Below are 16,956 nucleotides of genomic sequence, written 5' to 3' on the forward strand. Positions count from 1 at the left end.
TCCTCTTGCTGTGTTTCCTCCATAGCACCCAGCAAGGATCTGGGGGCATAACGGATTGTTGGCTTGAGCCTTACCCTCTTCAAAAAGTACCACTGTGGGTGTCAGAGACTCTAAGGTAAAACATGGGAAGCAGGATTTAACTACTTTGGAAGCCAACTGAGCCCCTTGGGAGACCTGTACTTTTTATTTATTTATTTTTTTAAAGATTTTATTTATTTATTCGACAGAGAGAGACACAGTGAGAGCAGGAACACAAGCAGGGGGAGTGGGAGAGGGAGAAGCAGGCTTCCCGCTGAGCAGGGAGCCCGATGTGGGGCTCGATCCCAGGACCCCAGGACCACGACCCGAGCCGAAGGCAGACGCTCAATGACTGAGCCACCCAGGCGCCCCTATACTTTTTATTTTTAAGCTTTGGGAAATAAGGAGAGAGCCACCTACTCTCGAAATCCAGGGAACCTAGGAAATATTTGTGAGTCAACATTTCCTTTCAAGACTTCTCTATCCTCCACCTTCATTAGCACCCTAGAAAAACATGTCTGGCCTGTATCCCACCCCATTTGGGTGTTTCTGCCCACTGATGACACTGAGTAACAGAAAGAATTAGTCCTGAAGAAGTGACTCGAATGATTCAGGTGGCATAGAAGGCTGGTAGGGAGTGTGCCTTGGCAAAGTGTACTGCTCTAGGAGGGCAGGCTGCTCTTCTACTCAGCACAATCAGAAATGTCTTCTTGGAGGAAAGCAAGACATAAAGGCATGTGATAATCTATACAAATTTTATTTTAATATCAATTTTTATGGAAACAAGCAAGTGTCAGCGTTATGCAGGCACGGAAAAAAAAGGGAAAGAAAAAACTCCAGTAATAATGGATCTTGTATTTACACCATTTGGTTTCAACAGGGACAGGAAGTTTTACTGTTAGCTTCCTGTGGGAACTCCAGTTTCTGCACCTTCCCCTGCTGCCTCTCAGCATCACGATAGAGCAGGGATTTCTGAGCCTTTAATCGGCAAGCCAGGCACATGAAAATTGACTCCACGTTCTGGCTCTCTTTGGGGTCCTTGGCTGAAGTCTCAAACAAGAGCATGTTGTGGGCATCGGCAAATTTCAGGGCTAAGTTGGAGGGCACCTGGATCTGTTCCCTCAAGTCACACTTGTTGCCCACAAGCACTTTGGGGACTAGTGGGGGCACGGCATGCCCATTGCATTCTTGGATCCACATCTTGAGGTTGGTGAAGGATGTCATCTTGGTGACGTCATAGACGAAGACCACTGCATGCACATTGCGGTAGTAATGCTCGACCATGCTTTTGCGGAAGCGTTCCTGACCTGCTGTGTCCCACACCTGAACCTGGAAGATACAAAACCCATATGTGGAGTCAGAAAAGGAAACAAGAATGCATAGGAGAAAACTTGATTCTGTGATCTTATGAAAAAAACGTGGTGAGAGGGACGCCTGGGTGGCTCAGTCAGGTAAGCGTCTGCCTTCAGCTCAGGTCAGGATCCCAGGATCCTGGGATCCAGTCCCGCACTGGGCTCCCTGCTCAGCGAGGAGCCTGCTTCCCCTCTGCCTGCCGCTCTCCCTGCTTGTGCGCTCATTCATTCTCTCTCTCTCTCTGACAAATAAATAAATAAATAAATAAATTTTAAAATCTTCAAAAAACAGGGGCGCCTGGGTGGCTCAGTTGTTAAGCGTCTGCTTTTGGCGCGGGTCGTGATCCCAGGGTCCTGGGATCAAGCTCCGCATCGGGCTCCCTGCTCCGCGGGAAGCCTGCTTCTCCCTCTCCCACTCCCCCTGCTTGTGTTCCCTCTCTCGCTGTGTCTCTCTCGCTGTCAAATAAATAAAATCTTTAAAAAAATAAAATTAAAATTAAAATCTTCAAAAAACAAAAATGTGGTGAGAAGCCCTGACACAGACTGGCAGAGTGGATTTATCAAAGTATAGAGAGAGGTTTCTCTCAGGGACGTAAAATTTTTCTTAAAATTTTTAGTTGAAAATCTTGAGTCAAAAAATCTTGGGGGTGCCTCGGTGGCTCAGTTGGTTAAGCGTCTGCCTTCGGCTCAGGTCCTGATCCGAGGGTCCTGGGATCCAGCCCCGCATCGGGCTCCCTGCTCAGCGGGAAGCCTGCTTCTCCCTCTGCCTGCCGGTCCTCCTGCTTGTACTCTCTCTCTCTCTCTCTCTCTCTCTCTCTCTCTCTCTCTCGGTCAAATAAATAAATAAATCCTTTTTTAAAAAAATCTTAAGGCTTTTAGTTGAAAAATGAATGTAAATTGGTGAACTTTTCTGGAGGGCAATTTGGCATTATTAAGAACCTTAAAAATATTCAAAATTCTTCAAGTCTATAATCTCACTTCCAGAAAGCTATATAAAATAGAGATGTGGTCAAAATTCTGTACAAAGGTCTTAATTGCAGTATTATTTATACTTTTAAAAACAGGAAATAACCTAAAATCTCAGTAAGAGAATAGCTAAAATGTATGTACATATCTATACAATGGACTATTATGCATACATTAAAAATAATGTTTTCAAAGAGGAAATTCTCATAAAGTATCAGGAAGTAAAAAAGCAGGATACAAAATTTTTCGTATACTATGGTCCCAATTTCTCAGAAAAATATTAAACATAGATATATGCCTAGGAAAGACTGGAAGTGTATGTACCAGGAGATTAATGGTTATTTATGGGCCGTGGGCTACAGATGGTATTTATTTTCTTTCTTTTTTGTATTTTCCAAATTTTCTACTATAAACATATATCACTTTGTCTTGCATTATTTGCATGACTTTTTAAAGAAAACAAAGTTAGTGTTAAAAGTCTCACCTTTTAGCTTAAGTTCACTTCTTTGGTATGTAAAAGGCAATTTAGCTCACTGGATTTTTCTTCTGCATCTTAGCTTTTGGGATAAAGGCCAAATTATGAAGGAAAAATGCTGATATCAGTAACATATACAAAGACGCAACTCCCAAGGGATACCCTGGAGTCAACATACATTCAGCCCCATCTACTTCCCTTTATACATCCAAAGTCTTGGAGAAGAGAAATTCGTAATCAGAATGATGGTCCCAAGGCCCTATACAATTCTCAGTTATCAAAGAAGATTGGATTATGGTCACTAATTGACTACTACAGCTCTTAAAACCAAGTATAGCCTTTATTTGGAGTTAGCAGTCAGTGAGTATCTGGTAAATATAATTGAATCTCTTTGCTGAGTGAAGATCTTACAGGGCCCCAGAGTCCTCATCATTCTAAACATCAATTTTCATTGTCCAGGCTCCCCTTCATCTCCTCTAGGGACATGACTGCCACATTCCTTTGGCACGATTGTCAGATTCACCCCTTCTTCTATTTTGATTTTCATGTCCCTAGGCCAGACCCTCCTCTCCTCATTGCTGGACTACAGCAGAGTCTTTTTGATTCTAGGAGTCTCCACTCCACCCAGCCTGGTTTCAGACTGCTCGGCTACACCCGGGTTGTTCCCTCCTGCTAGTCCATCCTTCCCCAGCAGAACTGGTGAAGCCTTCAAGGCTCAGCTCACGTCTGCCTTCTTCCTAAAACTCCATTTTTCTCCAACTTCTCTTAAATTCTCTTTTCTTAAAACTTTCTATTGCACTTTGAGCCTGTACCACACCATTTATTTTTTTAAAGATGTTATTTATTTATTTGAGGGGAGGAGAGAGAGCATGAGCAGAGGGTAGGGGCAGGGGGAAAGGGAGAAGCAGGCTTCTGGCTGAGCAGGGAGCCTGACACGGGGCTCGATCCCAGGACCCCAAGATCATGACCTGAGCCAAAGGCAGACCCTTAACTGACTGCGCCACCCAGGCGCCCCTGTACCACACCACTTAGAATATATTATTTGTTCTCTAGTTATTTCCTCAGTGCTCTTGGCATTTCTCCAGCCAAACTTGTAAGCAGTTCTTTTTCTGCATCAGATCACTTGTCACCATGGTTGCCACCGCCATCATCATCATCATCCATCATCATCAAAAAGCAGTACTGGCCTGAGCCACCAAAACTACAAGCAGTCTGGCATCCTACATATCTGCCAAGGCGATTTCAGAGAGAACATTCGACTTTGGTTACGCAGAAAAACGTAAGTCCTTGAACACTGATTTGCGTCAGAAAGCAGAGACAGAAAAGATTTCATTTCTTCCACCTCGCCAGTGCTCTGAGCAGGGAGGAAGGGAGAGCGGGCGAGGAAAGGGATGGAGGTCAGTGGGAAGAGAGCGGGTATAGCGCAAGAATATCATTACCACTTGGCTCCTGATCCCCACCCCCACCCTCCAGTAGTCCTAACTCCTGCCTCTGAGCAAGGCTGAATCCCTACCAGCCCTCAGGCATGTGGCAGATGCTTTAACACCATGAGCTCAGAACTCTAAAAATACCTGCCACTAGCAGGAACACGGGTGGGAGTGTGTGAGGTGTTTGGGGCTGAGTAGGTTGGCTGTTTGGCTTTTCTTTGGCTTCGGAATTGTATACACCATCCAAACTGCCGGAGCTGTGGGGGAAGACCCTTTCTGCTGTAGACCTCCTTTGCCTTTCCAATGCCATGGGGAGCCCTGAAGCTTTTGTTTGGAGGCTCAGAATTTAAACTGTAGCACTGCTCTGTTCTAGCTCCTTATAAACCCCACCCTAAAGTTTTTTGCACCCCTCTCTATGGCCAGCAGTGAGCCAGGAAACAGGCTGCTCACAGCAGAAAATCAGAATGGATGGTGTGGCCTCAGAGCCATCACAAAGGGAGAGCACAGCAGTCGGTTCACTGCACACAAATGACCTCATTTTGTTTGGGGGATTGGTGTCCCTGTTCTTAGCATCCTCCCAAACCCGCGCTCCCTGCCAGACAGTGAAAGCATCTCCTTCCGCTTTCCAGCTGGTACTCCTCTCATCCATTCTTCCTTTCCTGTGGGCCCTGCATCCACACAGTAGCCAGGGGTGCTGACTGCCCCTTAGCCACGTACATGCTCCCCAGATCCTCTGTTCTCTCCAAGGGCTAGTGGGGGCATAGAGGAGGCAAACCAGCTTGGGTACAAACCTCAGCACAATCATGTGCTATTACTAGTCAGGTGTCCTTAGGCAAGCTACTTACTCTATCTTCAGTGTCCTCCCCTGCAAACTGAGGATAACCTCAGCAGTCTTGTGGGGATGCTGTAAAGATTAGCGTTCCTTATAAGTACATGACACAGTGCCTAATGCACACTCTCCCTTCCTCCCTGGCCCGAGACCTCCACCATCAAGTCTGGCCCGACAACTAATTGAGCAGGTGCTGTGGGAAATGCCCAGCAGTAGCCTTGGAATTGAGAGACCTGGGTGCTAGTTGTTGCCATGGTCTCAGAAGGCCCATCGGCTGTCCTGGTAGCACTGGTCCTTGGATCCACTGGTTCTCCTCCTGGAAAGCCCGGAAAGCTTGGCTTCTTGATGATGGGCGAGAGCCAAAGCTAAGGCAGTCACTGGGGAGGGGGAGAAGAGAGTAGAGCCAGCAACATGCCATGGGTGGCTGGGGGCAGGCCCAAAGGGACAGGGGGTCCTGTCCTGGTGGAGGAGGGTCGAGGGGCAGAGTGTGGGGAGCTGCCAAAGATAAATCTAGTTTTTTTAAACCATTTTCCCGGGGCTACCGCTGCCTGAGCAAGTTTCAGCAATCCCCCACCCCTGCACGTGCTCTTAGCTGACATGGGTATTTCTTTTCCCTGGGGAACATATCTGGCATCTTTCTATAGATGAATGTCCTTTTGTTGGAGGCCAGTGGGGTAGGGTAGAAGTGGAAAAAGGGAGACAAATACATCTGTAACCTTTGGAGGATGCCCGAGTGGATGATGGGAAAAGTCTAAAACAAATCTTTTTTCAACTAGCTGGACTGTCCCATCTGCGTCTAAGATACACACCCATTCACACAAGAGGCTGACACAGAGAATGGCAAAGGAGGACAGAGACAAAGAGAAACTCACGCGCAGAAAGAGAGGCAGCAAGGCCGACAGAGAAACACACACTGAGAGATAATTAGCCATTAAGCGAACTGGCAGAAGATGGAAGCTCAGAAGCCCTAAGGAAGACATGATGTCATTCTGACTGCAGGCAGCTTCTGAGGGAACACTTAGCTCAGCCTCCATCCACTCAGTAATGTAACACGGGAAGGTGTTGGTCCAAGTGCTCAGCAGAGGAAGACAGTCCACAGTCCTGGGCAGCACCTGCCCATGGCCATGGCTGACCTGCAGTTCGCCCCTGGTCCGGACGGCTGGGGCAGAGGGGGTGCCCAGTTGTCGGGGGCGAACCAAACTAGACAGGAGCAGGGGTAAATTCCATGAGAATTTACAAAGAATGGCTCAAAAATTAGTTCTGAGCCTCCCCTCTCTTACCTCCCCCATTCCACCTCCCCCCCCCACTTCTATCTGGCATTTTCCAGTGCTTTGGGGCTGAGGCAAGCTCAATATGATTGACCTAACCTGTAGGAGATGGACACATCCTGTCATTAAAGGCTGATGTCAGGAAGACTTGTCATCTTTCCTGTATGATGCCCCTCGTGTCCCTGTCATAAGTAACTGCATGGGTTGGGCACACCATGGGACTAGCCCAAATTGCCAGGGAAGAGCACCGGCCAGGGAATGGGGAGACCTGAGCGGTAAGCCTGTCCCTATGTGATCTTGGGCAAGTCACTTTCCCTCTCGAAGCCTCGGTTTCCTATCTGTTAAATGAGGACATTGGGTTAGAGATTCTTTAAGGTCTCTTCTATCTCTGAACATTCTCTGATTCTCCACATCCAAAGGGAGACAGTCAAGGTGCAAAAAGTAAAACCCAGGCACTCAACTCAGTGTCTGGGGTGCAGTTGAAGGAGACATCTTGAAGGCTCCTGAGTTCAGGGCTATAACCCGGGGCCCCTGGCCTAGAAGAGCCCACAAGGCTGGCTGCCCCGCCTGCTACCCACCCCTGAGCACACTGCCCAGGGCCAGAGATTGCCCCCACAGAGCAGAGAGCCGCGGGAAAGAGCAGGGGCTCTGAATCCACGTGGAAATCCAGACCCTGTCCCAGGGAAGGCAGGGTACTGAGACAGAGGAGTGCTTGGGCTCAAGGGTCAAAGAAGGGAGGCTCAGATCCAAGCGCCTTTAGGCAAGTTATTTAACCTACCTTTGGTCTCCGTATCTATAAAATAGGACTGATAATAACAGTCTGATTTGCATAGGGCAGCTGTGAAGATCAAATTAGATAGTGCATGCAAAGCACCTAGCCCGGGCTCTTGGTTTAATCAATAAATAGCAGTTAGTATTATTATTGTTGTTGCTGTTGTCTACTCATTGGAAGCTTTCCTGGATGTTCATGTTAACCAGGAAACACTGGATTATAAATGTTGTGATGGGGAGGGGGCGGGGCTACATGGATTGGAGACACCAAATGGGGCCTCGAAGCCCTAGAGATGGCCCTGGTAATTAAGAGTAGCCCCCAATCCGATAACTCAGTCCCCCATCCCCCTGCAGGGGACCCGGGGAGGCAGCCCAGCAGAGGCCACACCCTATTCCGGGCCCGGGGAAGAGCTTGCCCAGACCTCTCCACCCTGGCCCTGTGGGGGCTGGCACTCCTATCGCTGGCTGTGGTCTAGGGCCGCTTCCCCCAAAGGGAGAAGCCTTCAGCAGTCACCTCCTCGCAGGGGTTTGGCATTTGTTCCCTGAAAAACTCCCAGCCCGCGGGAGTGTTGGGCAAAATCTCCTCCCCTCTAGATCAGGTGCTAGCTGCCCTGCAGCCGCCTTCCCACAGACACGCCGCTCTTGCCCGCTGCCTTGGGCCCCGGAGCTGCAGCGGCTTCACAAGAGGCAGAGTCACCCTCTCGCCGCCCCCGCCCCGCACCCTGAGCTCCTTCAGAATCTGCACTCAGAGGGCCCCTCGGGGAGCGGTGTCACAAGGCTCTGCCCTCTCGAAAATATCATCTTCCCAAAAAAGCCTGTATTAAGCACTTATCGGCACATGGTGTTGTGCTGAGCTCTGTTTCTGGTGAGTCACACTGTCACAGGCTCTGCCCTCTGGGAAAAAGTCTGGAATCTTTGGCAAAGACTGTAAAACCCAGTTTTGCTAAGTACTGGGGTGTTAGAAGGGAAGGAGTCTTCTAAAAATTTCCCCAAGGCCAGTGGGCAGTGACCCTCTTGCACTTGTTTTTCTCTCCCATTTCCCACTTTCTGGCTTCCTCCCTCCTCCCCCAAACTCTCAAACGCTCCTTTTGCCTCCATAGGAATTTCAGGTGGACTTATTTCCCCTCTTTTAAATCCAGAGAACTCTTTGGCTCAATGGGACACTTGATTTTAAGCAAGCAATAGCATTAAGCGTTAAGGCCTTTGAGGGTTGAAGAGCACATCTGTAAGTATATTCTCACTTTGCATTAAAAAAAGGCATGTTTTAGAAATTCCAGAATCTTACAACCTTGCATGAAAGAAGTTAGACACACCAGAGAAAGTCCAAACCAAGTAAACCTCAAGGTAAGAGCCCTAGAAAAGGATAGAGACGGATAGCTACTTTTAACTTAAAAAGGAAATGTAGCAATTCCCCTCAAAATGCAAGGGACAAAAAGGTCACTATTTCAAAACAGTGCCCTATCTTCCTGACCCTGGGACTCACTTGTTACCAGGACTGAGCTGCCCATCTTCCTGACATCTAGTGCCTTGGCCCAGTCTCTGAAGCCATTTTAACACATTCATCCAAGAAATAATAATAATAATAATAATAATAATAAAATAAAACACCTTCATTTTAATAATCAAGGAATCCAGAGTTGTGCACAGTTCAGAGTGTTTCATCTTTCTCCACTACTCAGCCCTTCTCTCCACATCACCCAGAAGAGGGGCCTTGGGGTCATTTGGGCTCTTTGACCAGCAGCGGGGAGGCTGACCTTCACCGGACAGGGTCAGACCATAGCCTTGAGCAAAGCCCAGCTGTGGGCCCAGGGGTTGGCCTTTAGTGCCCAGCGCCCTTTGAGGCGCGTTCCTGCCCCTCATCCGGCCCCCGTGCTCCCCTGACGCATGAAGCTGCCCTTGTCACGTCCTCCTTCTGCACATAGAAATATTTCTGCCCACTGAACTATTTCTGTCCTATCAGGTTTCTACCTTTTGTGAACTAAAGTGAGCATAAACGGTCAGACAAGAATATCTGTGCTTAGCCTATTTGATAAAAAAAAAAAAAAACTGATGAGGGGGGAGGAGCAAGACACTTTTCCTTGGCCTCCAGATAAGTTGCTCTGCATTTTTACAAAGGCCTGCTGAAGACAATACAAACAGAATGAGTAATGAAGCAGTTCATTCATTAGGTATCGAAGACAAATAAAGAAGAGACCATTGGAGAGAGACTGCTCCAAGAGAACAAGTTTGTCTCTTATATGCAGGGCTGGTGTGTGACCCTGTCTCAATTGCTTTAAAAGGGCTCACAGCTTTGTGCCAGAACCACCCCCACTTCACCCCTATTCCACCTCAGCCCTAAGCTTAACCATAAGCCATAATTTAAAATAAAGCTCTTTTTCATTCACTCTGGATTTCCATCTTTTCCCCCTCTCGAATGCCTCAGGGCTAACTAAGCCCAAGTGGGTTCTTGCAGCCCATTCACACCCAGGAGGTAGAAGAGACCCCAGGATGTGTAAAGTGCTTTGGGATCTATCCCACAGACCAGGACCAAGAGATGCCTCCCTCTGCCCACAGGTGCCACTGCTCCTGGCTCAGGATCAAGGATGGGATCAGACAGGCTTTTCCTGTGGCAGATGTCAAGGCAGGGGCAAAGGGCAGGAGTGTAACCACTCCCGCCAGCCCTAAAAAGCAAAACAAAACGGGTGAGGTGGGAACCAGGCCACTGAGAGAAGCGAAAGGGAATGAGGAGGTGCCGAGGGTCTTGGGCTCGGCAAGCGGCCACACGGCCACGCGCTGGACGTTTACAACCACTGGAGCGATGCCTCGGGCGAGGCCCCCTCCCAGATCCCTCCCTTCCCGGACCTGACCGTCTGGATCACCTTGATCTTCTCGCCCTCGATTTCCACGGTCTTCTCCCTGAAGTCCACACCAATGGTGGCCTCAGTCTTGTCCGGGAAGGTCCCCCCGCAGAAGCGGAAGGTCAGGCAGGTCTTGCCCACGTTGGAGTCCCCAATCACGATGATTTTGAAGATGCGAATCTGCACGTACTGGTCCAGCGACGAGTCGAGCTCCAAGGACGCCAGGCCAGCGGCCGAGGCGGGCTGCAGGCTCCCATGGCCCAGGATGGGCTGCGCCATCTCCCCCGGACCGGACCCGGGCCCCAACCCCCCTCGAGGGCTCCACACAAAGAAAACGGCCACGTTAGTGCGCTCGAGGCGAGCGAGCTTTGTGCGTGTGTATGTGTGCGTGTCTGTGAGTGTATGTCCGCGCGTGTGTGCGTGCGCCGGCAACGTGTGCGCGCGCGCGTGAAGGGGGTGCCTCTCTCCCCAGGCCCCCCTCCTCCGCCAGCGCACCCTCCTTGCCGCTCCGAGGCACCAACACAAAAGCCGGCGAACGGGAGAGAGATGGAGGAGAGTGAGCCGGCCGCGAGCCTCCTCCTTCTGCCTGCGCCCTCGGACCGGACACTCGGGCGGGCGGTTCTAGGGCGCTCCCCAAGCGGCGGCGGCCGCCGCCGCCGCCGCCGCCGCGCCGTTGCCTAGACCCTCCCCTGCCTGGACCCCAGGGACACACCGGAGGGAGGAAGCTTAAGGAGGGAAGGGAGGGGGTGAGGAGAGCGGCACACGCCGCCCCGGGAAGGTCTTCCTTTCTCCTTGCCCCCATTTATTTTATAGGTTGCGGGCTCCCCGCCCCCACGTTCTCGGAGCGCGCGGGGTCAGCGGGCAGGGAGCACAGCTGGAGAGGACAAAGAGCTGCACCCTAAGGCATCTCTGGAGCACTTTGGCCCCGGAGCGACACGACTCGGAGGGGGGTGGGGAGGGGCAGAGATACCTCTTTCACCTCCCGCGCCTCCTCGGGCCCCCTCCCAAGCCTTGGGATAAAGGGATGCTGTGTCTTATTGAGTAAGCAGGTGCACTCGCGCGCCCCAAGGAGCCGGGGAGGGCGCTGCCAAGACATGCCTTGGGTTGTGGGGGCCCGCGCAGCTGCCAGGAGGGAGCCGGGGGCACGGGGTGTGCGTGTGTAGGGGGAGTTACTGTCTCTGTCACCGACTTGCCAGATGTAGGGGGGCGCGTGCCAGGCGCCAACCTCCCCTCATCACACCACGAGCACCCATCCTCTGAATGTTCAGGAGAGCGGCTTCCATTGGCTGTCGCAGTCGGTTGTGTTTGGCTGGCCAATAGGGAAGGCCCGCCGCCGGAGAGGGCCAAACGGGGGTAGGGGAAGGGGGGAAGCTAGTGGTGGCAGCGCCAGCCAAAGGGAATCTTGTTTTCGGGGCTAACCATTACTGACCCAGGTGGAGGGATCTTGGGACATGGCATAAGCCCCACAGTGTCTCCCATATGATATAATGTCCATATAATCATAAGTCCTTTCAGAATGGTGGAGTTTTGAAAGGAATTGGAAACCCCTAGAAGGGTTCACCCCTCTGCAACTGAATGTAGAACAAAGTGGTTGGGTCTAATTTGCCAGAAGCCTAGATTATGCTTGGAAGATGATAAATGAACAGAACTTTCTTGCGGTATTAGGGGGCAGCTTCCCAAAGCTTACTAAGCATCACACATCTTGTTGGAGACCTGTATTCCTTCTCTTGAGGTTGATGCAGGTTCACAATTTGCTTGTTTGAAATCAACTTTACTGAGGTACAATTCACATACAATAAAATGCACCCATTTTGTTTGCTTTTAAGACTTTATCCCTCCTCTCACACATTTCATAGGCTAAGGCAAGGCAATATTGACATATGTCAGTAGCACCGACATATGAGTTACTTGCTAATGCCATCGAAGTCAGGGATTCCAGCGGTGCACATGAGCTGCCATCTTGTGTGTGAGGCTGAGCGGCAGAAGAGACAAACGTGACCGAGTCCATTCCCACTATGAGAAAAACAATTCAGTGAATCGGTGATAGATCTGTAAGCAAGTTGGAATGTGACCGCTCAGCCAAAGTCCAAGTTACTCAAAATGGCTGGGAAAACTTGGGGTCTTCTAGTTAATAAGCTGTTTAGCTGAGTTAGCAGATATACTTATAGCTAACCCTTTTCCAAAATATGTGAGTCACCCATTTCTAAAACCCTAGATTTTACTATATTAAAACCATCTCGAGAAGGATTTAATCTTAAGTGGCTAATCCAAGGTCATCATTATGAATACCAATTATTATGGTACAGTGTGAATAGCAATCTTCACTGTACAGTATTTTGGCTTTTTGATTGGCTGATGTCTAAATATACTTTGTTGCATCATTCTCCTCTGTATCTGTAATGCTCCTGGTGATCATTATCTACAGAAGAGTAGTTACAAAAGTGGGGGTAACTATTAATTAGGCATACCCAGTAGGTAGAGTGAAAAGAAGCATCGCCAACTCATAGAATCAATGCTAACTCTCTTAGAGATACAAAAAAACATTACATCCACGTGAGATTATTTAGATGTGTGCTTCCAGCAAAAACTTGTCACTGAGTCTGAGAGTTTATATTATAGCTGTAAGGTAGAAACACTGACTTCTGGAAATATGGTATCTCAAAATGGGCACCATGCCCTAATAAAAAGTGCTTGTTACCTCTGTGGGGTGAGATTTTGGGGAAATTTTCACTTATATTTTTGGAGTTAGTTTGTTGTGTGTTTATTGCTTTTGCAAAAAAACATGATGAAATATAATTTTTAATTAGAGATTTTTTAAAGTACCTCATTGCATCTATTGCAAAAATAAATGTGCTATACAGCACCTGTTCTTTGTGTTAATTGTGCATCACTAAATGATTGTCTTTCAAATATACCCAGCCATTTTCATAGGCACCTGATCATCATGATTTTGACTGTGTTTTCCAAAGCCTCTTTCCCCAACAGATATGATTAATTTTGTATTCCATGTTTATTATCGTTATTGGCTTTTAGAAATAGTAAGAAATATGTCTGTCAGGCCTTTAATATATTAAGTAAATATAAATAATTTTACCCTATTGTGAAATTGATATTTTCAATATTTATCCCCCAAAGCAGCCCTAGGTAAAAAGTCACCCATTGCCTGCACTTCTGAACATTGAGGGGACCCTGGACCTTTTTCACCCAATTAAGACTGCTTCCTGAGTTAAACTTCCTAAAACGAGGTCTTGTGATTTCATTCTCTATCCCTATTCCACTAGAAAAAAAACTTCATCACCTACAAGATTAGGGCCAAATTCTTTTGCCAGGTCAGCTCTGGCCCCAGAATATTAACCTGTCCTTATCTACTTCCTAGTACATATTCTCTGTCACTGTCCCCCAGAAATGTGCTGGGGTTTGTTTCTTTGTTTTACACCTCTAAGCCTTTTTAAACAGCATGGTGCTTCCTCTAAGATACTTGACAAATATTAGCTCATTTAATCTTCATAACAACAACCCTTGAGATTGGTAAATGAGGACAGTGAGGCACAGTTAAGTGACCTGCCCAAGTGGTAGAGCCAGGATTCAACCTGGGCAAGACTGGATCCAAAGTCAAGGGGTGCTCAACCACTAAAAATATTACCTTTGGTCCCAGTGTATTCACCATCTGAAATGTCATTCCTCCTCCTCCACTGTCTATTTGAATTTTACTATACATCCCTCCAGACAAAGCTCAAGTAACACTTGCATGAAGTCTTTCCTTAGCTACTCCATCCTATTCACTTTTCTCTTGCTCTGGCACTGAAGGAGACATTCCATATTATTTAAATGATAGTATGTGTCATCTCCCCAACTAGTGACCACTTCCTATACTTTCCACATGCTCCAGAGCCCCTTTCATAATATAGTCCAAGTGGCAAGTACTCATTACATACTTGTTAAATGAATACGTAACCCCAAACTTTGAAAAAGACCTATGTTTATGTTTTGCAAACAGTCAAAAAATTTATTTCCAACTCAGTTCACATTTGGGAGAGTCAAAACACCTATTTACACTCAGCCCCTCACCCTACTCCTCCCACAACTCGAAAAGTCCTGCGTAGCATTTCTCTGCAAAGCACAAACTCTTTTTGCCAGCATCCTTGCTCTCAAGCACAGAAGCCATAATAGTAGGAGATTATCCGCAGCACCTGGTACAGCACCTAGGAATAGAATTGCACAATATAAAAACGATATGGGGAAGGAGAGCACGGAATGATTACTTCTCCTAGAAAAACGGGCTGGGTGGGAAAGTGCCAGCAATTTGTAAAAGACGGAAGTCCATTCCGAATCTAGTAAGCCAGGTGCTCTGGCTCGGACCTTATGGAAAGATTGGAAGTGGAATACAGCCAGAGAATCCGGAAGGCTTAGTACCGAGTAGTAGCCTAAAACAAGAGAACAAAATGCGGTGCTACGGTGCTCACGCTTTGTGAGGTGCTGTTATCTGTTCCCGCCATCGACACAGCGGCAGCACCGGCCACAACCGCCAGGCAAAGAGGCCCCACGGCTCCCTCCTTTGGAAACTCGCTCAGCGGAAAGCATTGCCACCAACCCGTGGAAACTTGCAAACACCCGCTGCCGCGGTCTTTGCAACAGTGTGGCAGCCAGGCGCATGCGCAAATCTCTCGCCGTACGAGCCAATCGCAATGCGGCGCTGAGCATTACGCCTGCGCAGTAGGCATCCAGCCGCGCTTCCCCTTCCCCTGCTCTAGCAGGCCAGCTTAACTGTCCAATGCCCTCCCGGAGCTGAAAGGAGGAGCCTGCGTAGAGTGCGTGTGAGGGGAGCTGGGGGGGAACCGGCCGGGGCCCACAGTGTTTGACCTGTCGGTGGGTCAGTGAGAAGAAAGGAAAGGAGGAGGTACAGAGTAGCGGTTGCCGAAATGTTCCGGTGTGGAAGCCTGGCAGCAGGTGCTTTCAAGCAGAAGCTGGCGCCCTTGGTGCGGACAGTGTGCGTCCGAGGCCCGAGGCAGCGGAACCGGCTCCCAGGTGACTGACCCATCCCAGGCAACCCTGACCTCGCAGACCAAGGGCCTGGGTTCCATAGGCTCCCTGTGCCTGTAGTCCTCCCCCTGCCTCCTCCCTGGGAAAAACTTAACCCACTCACAGCCGCGTGAATTTTGAATTGGCGGGATCCAAACCATGAGTTTCGCAAGCCGTGCCGACCTGACCTTCAAGGGATTTGAACTCAGTAGTCTGCTTGAGGCCTTTTCCTGGGAGGGTTTGCTGTTCAGGGATAACAGAACAGCTGGCTGTTTGGTATTGTCCAATACTACCTCCCGGCCACCCCTTTCTAGAGCACCACTGCCTTTTTAGAGCAATGAGGTCAAGTAGACTTTGTCATTTACCCATTGTGAGACTTGAAACACGGCATTAAGTCCGATGCCTTAGTTCCTTCTGTAAATGAGGATATTACCTGTTCTACTTTCCAAACCCCAGATGAGACCGGTAGATTCGAGTGCCCAGTGAAAGAGAAACAGTGCAGTTCAAGTAAGGAGTCAGTCGGTTGTGCGCCAGACACAGGAGAGTCGGCCCAGAATTAATTTGAAATGTCTGGTCCGTGTAATTCTTGGTGGTCTTTAATGCTTCAAAGAAACAGTTTGCAGAGCGCATTGTATTTGCTCTCCGTGAAGTTGTTTCATCAGATTTTAGAGCTGGAAGGGATTTTGTGGTAAAGTTCAACCCACTCACTTTATAGATAATAAATGGAGACACAGAGAGGTGAAATTATTTGCCCAAGGTCACGTATCTAATTAATAGGTAGAGCAAAGGATACTTTGCCATCTCTAGGCCCCTAATCCACTTGTCACAACTCCACATGCTTCCTAAATTTTGACCTCAAAAGGTTAAGAATGCATCCGATTCCCCTTTAGCCTACTGTGCCTGAGATATCCATGAACTTAGCTGAGCATGTCTTGAGCTTGCTTATTTTCAAACTGCACAACTTAATGAGGATAATGAATTATCCACCTGTAGGAGGTGCTGGGTTTTGGGGTTTTTTAATCTATTTTTGAATGACCACATGGGGACATTCACATTTGCAATGTCAGAAGTTATCCTTGAGGCCTTTCCAATGTGGAACCACCTTCTGGGTGCTTTAAAAATATAATGTGGAAAATATTTCCCTTAGAGTGTTTGCAAATGTGCATTTGAACAGTTTTCCCAGTTGCTATGCCTCAAGAAAACGTTTCCTAATTTGTGTATCTGAGGACATATCCTAAAACAAATTGCTCTTGGAACTTGAAAAACCTCTGCCTTAGCTTTTAAATTAATATCCCGTCTATGGTGTCATCTGTATGGGTTTTATGCATTGAAATGATAGTGCTCTATGTAAGCTGTACAGAAATTTACACAGAAGCTTAGGTAAGCTGAAGATTTTCATCCATACTAGCCTTTCAAACTTTGTGTACTTATTTTGCTTACAACTCACAACTTTTACCAGCACTCTGAAGTCTAACCAAAAGTTCTCATTTAAATAAGTATGGATTTTTAAAGTCAAATTGATTTATTAGATATTTGAAGATGGTTGGTGATGTTAGAACTACTGAAAGATACAGACTCAAAATGGTTTTTTCCATTGCATGATTTTGTTTGGAGGCAGTCTGCTGTAGAATGTATTCTGACTTCTTGACATACCCGTCCATCTCTTTGCATACACTTAATCTTTGTCCTTTGGCCAAGCACCACAGTACATCATATGCCTTTAGAAATGGGCGGGGTGGGGTTACAATTTCAAAAAGAAATGATTCTGTCATTTTAGGAATTAACCCTGTTTTGTAGCTTGATTACTAATTGCTTATAATCTGATTTCTTTTTCACATCGCAGCAACTGCCCTATGTTTTTGCATAGATAGGAGAGAGGCGCTCTTGGTTTATATGCCATTTCCCCTCCTCTTTCCCCTTTCTCCTCCCACCTCCAGTTCTTTGTCAGGATGTTAGCAAACTTGACACCCACCTTGAAATGATCTCATCCACAT

At 48.0% G+C, this 16,956-nt stretch overlaps 2 protein-coding genes across 4 annotated transcripts in view; one reads left to right on the plus strand and one right to left on the minus strand.

Annotated features, from left to right (window-relative positions):
- Positions 1–759: 759 nt before the first annotated feature.
- RAB33A (RAB33A, member RAS oncogene family) lies at positions 760–11,080 on the minus strand. Of its 2 annotated transcripts, none has more exons than XM_027608360.2 (2): positions 9,953–11,080; positions 760–1,347 (listed from the first exon to the last, which is right to left on the minus strand). In XM_027608360.2, exons 1-2 carry the CDS (start codon positions 10,220–10,222, stop codon positions 892–894), a joined length of 726 nt encoding a protein of 241 aa, XP_027464161.1. In that variant the 5' UTR covers positions 10,223–11,080; the 3' UTR covers positions 760–891. The 2 variants fall into 2 exon arrangements, with proteins under 2 accessions (XP_027464161.1, XP_027464162.1); XM_027608361.2 differs by having other exon boundaries at positions 9,965–10,747.
- A 3,619-nt stretch (positions 11,081–14,699) lies between these two features.
- The window catches only part of AIFM1 (apoptosis inducing factor mitochondria associated 1), a 33,393-nt gene continuing 31,136 nt past the window's right edge, over positions 14,700–16,956 (plus strand). Inside the window, exon 1 of one of the 2 annotated variants that reach the window (XM_027607874.2) lies at positions 14,700–14,968. In XM_027607874.2, the coding sequence (XP_027463675.1) occupies positions 14,863–14,968 (106 nt within the window). In that variant the 5' untranslated portion in view covers positions 14,700–14,862. The remainder of the gene's footprint in view (positions 14,969–16,956) is intronic. The other variant, XM_027607872.2, reaches the window with a different exon arrangement.

Source organism: Zalophus californianus, chromosome X (genome assembly GCF_009762305.2).
Source record: "Zalophus californianus isolate mZalCal1 chromosome X, mZalCal1.pri.v2, whole genome shotgun sequence".
Lineage (NCBI taxonomy): Eukaryota > Metazoa > Chordata > Mammalia > Carnivora > Otariidae > Zalophus > Zalophus californianus.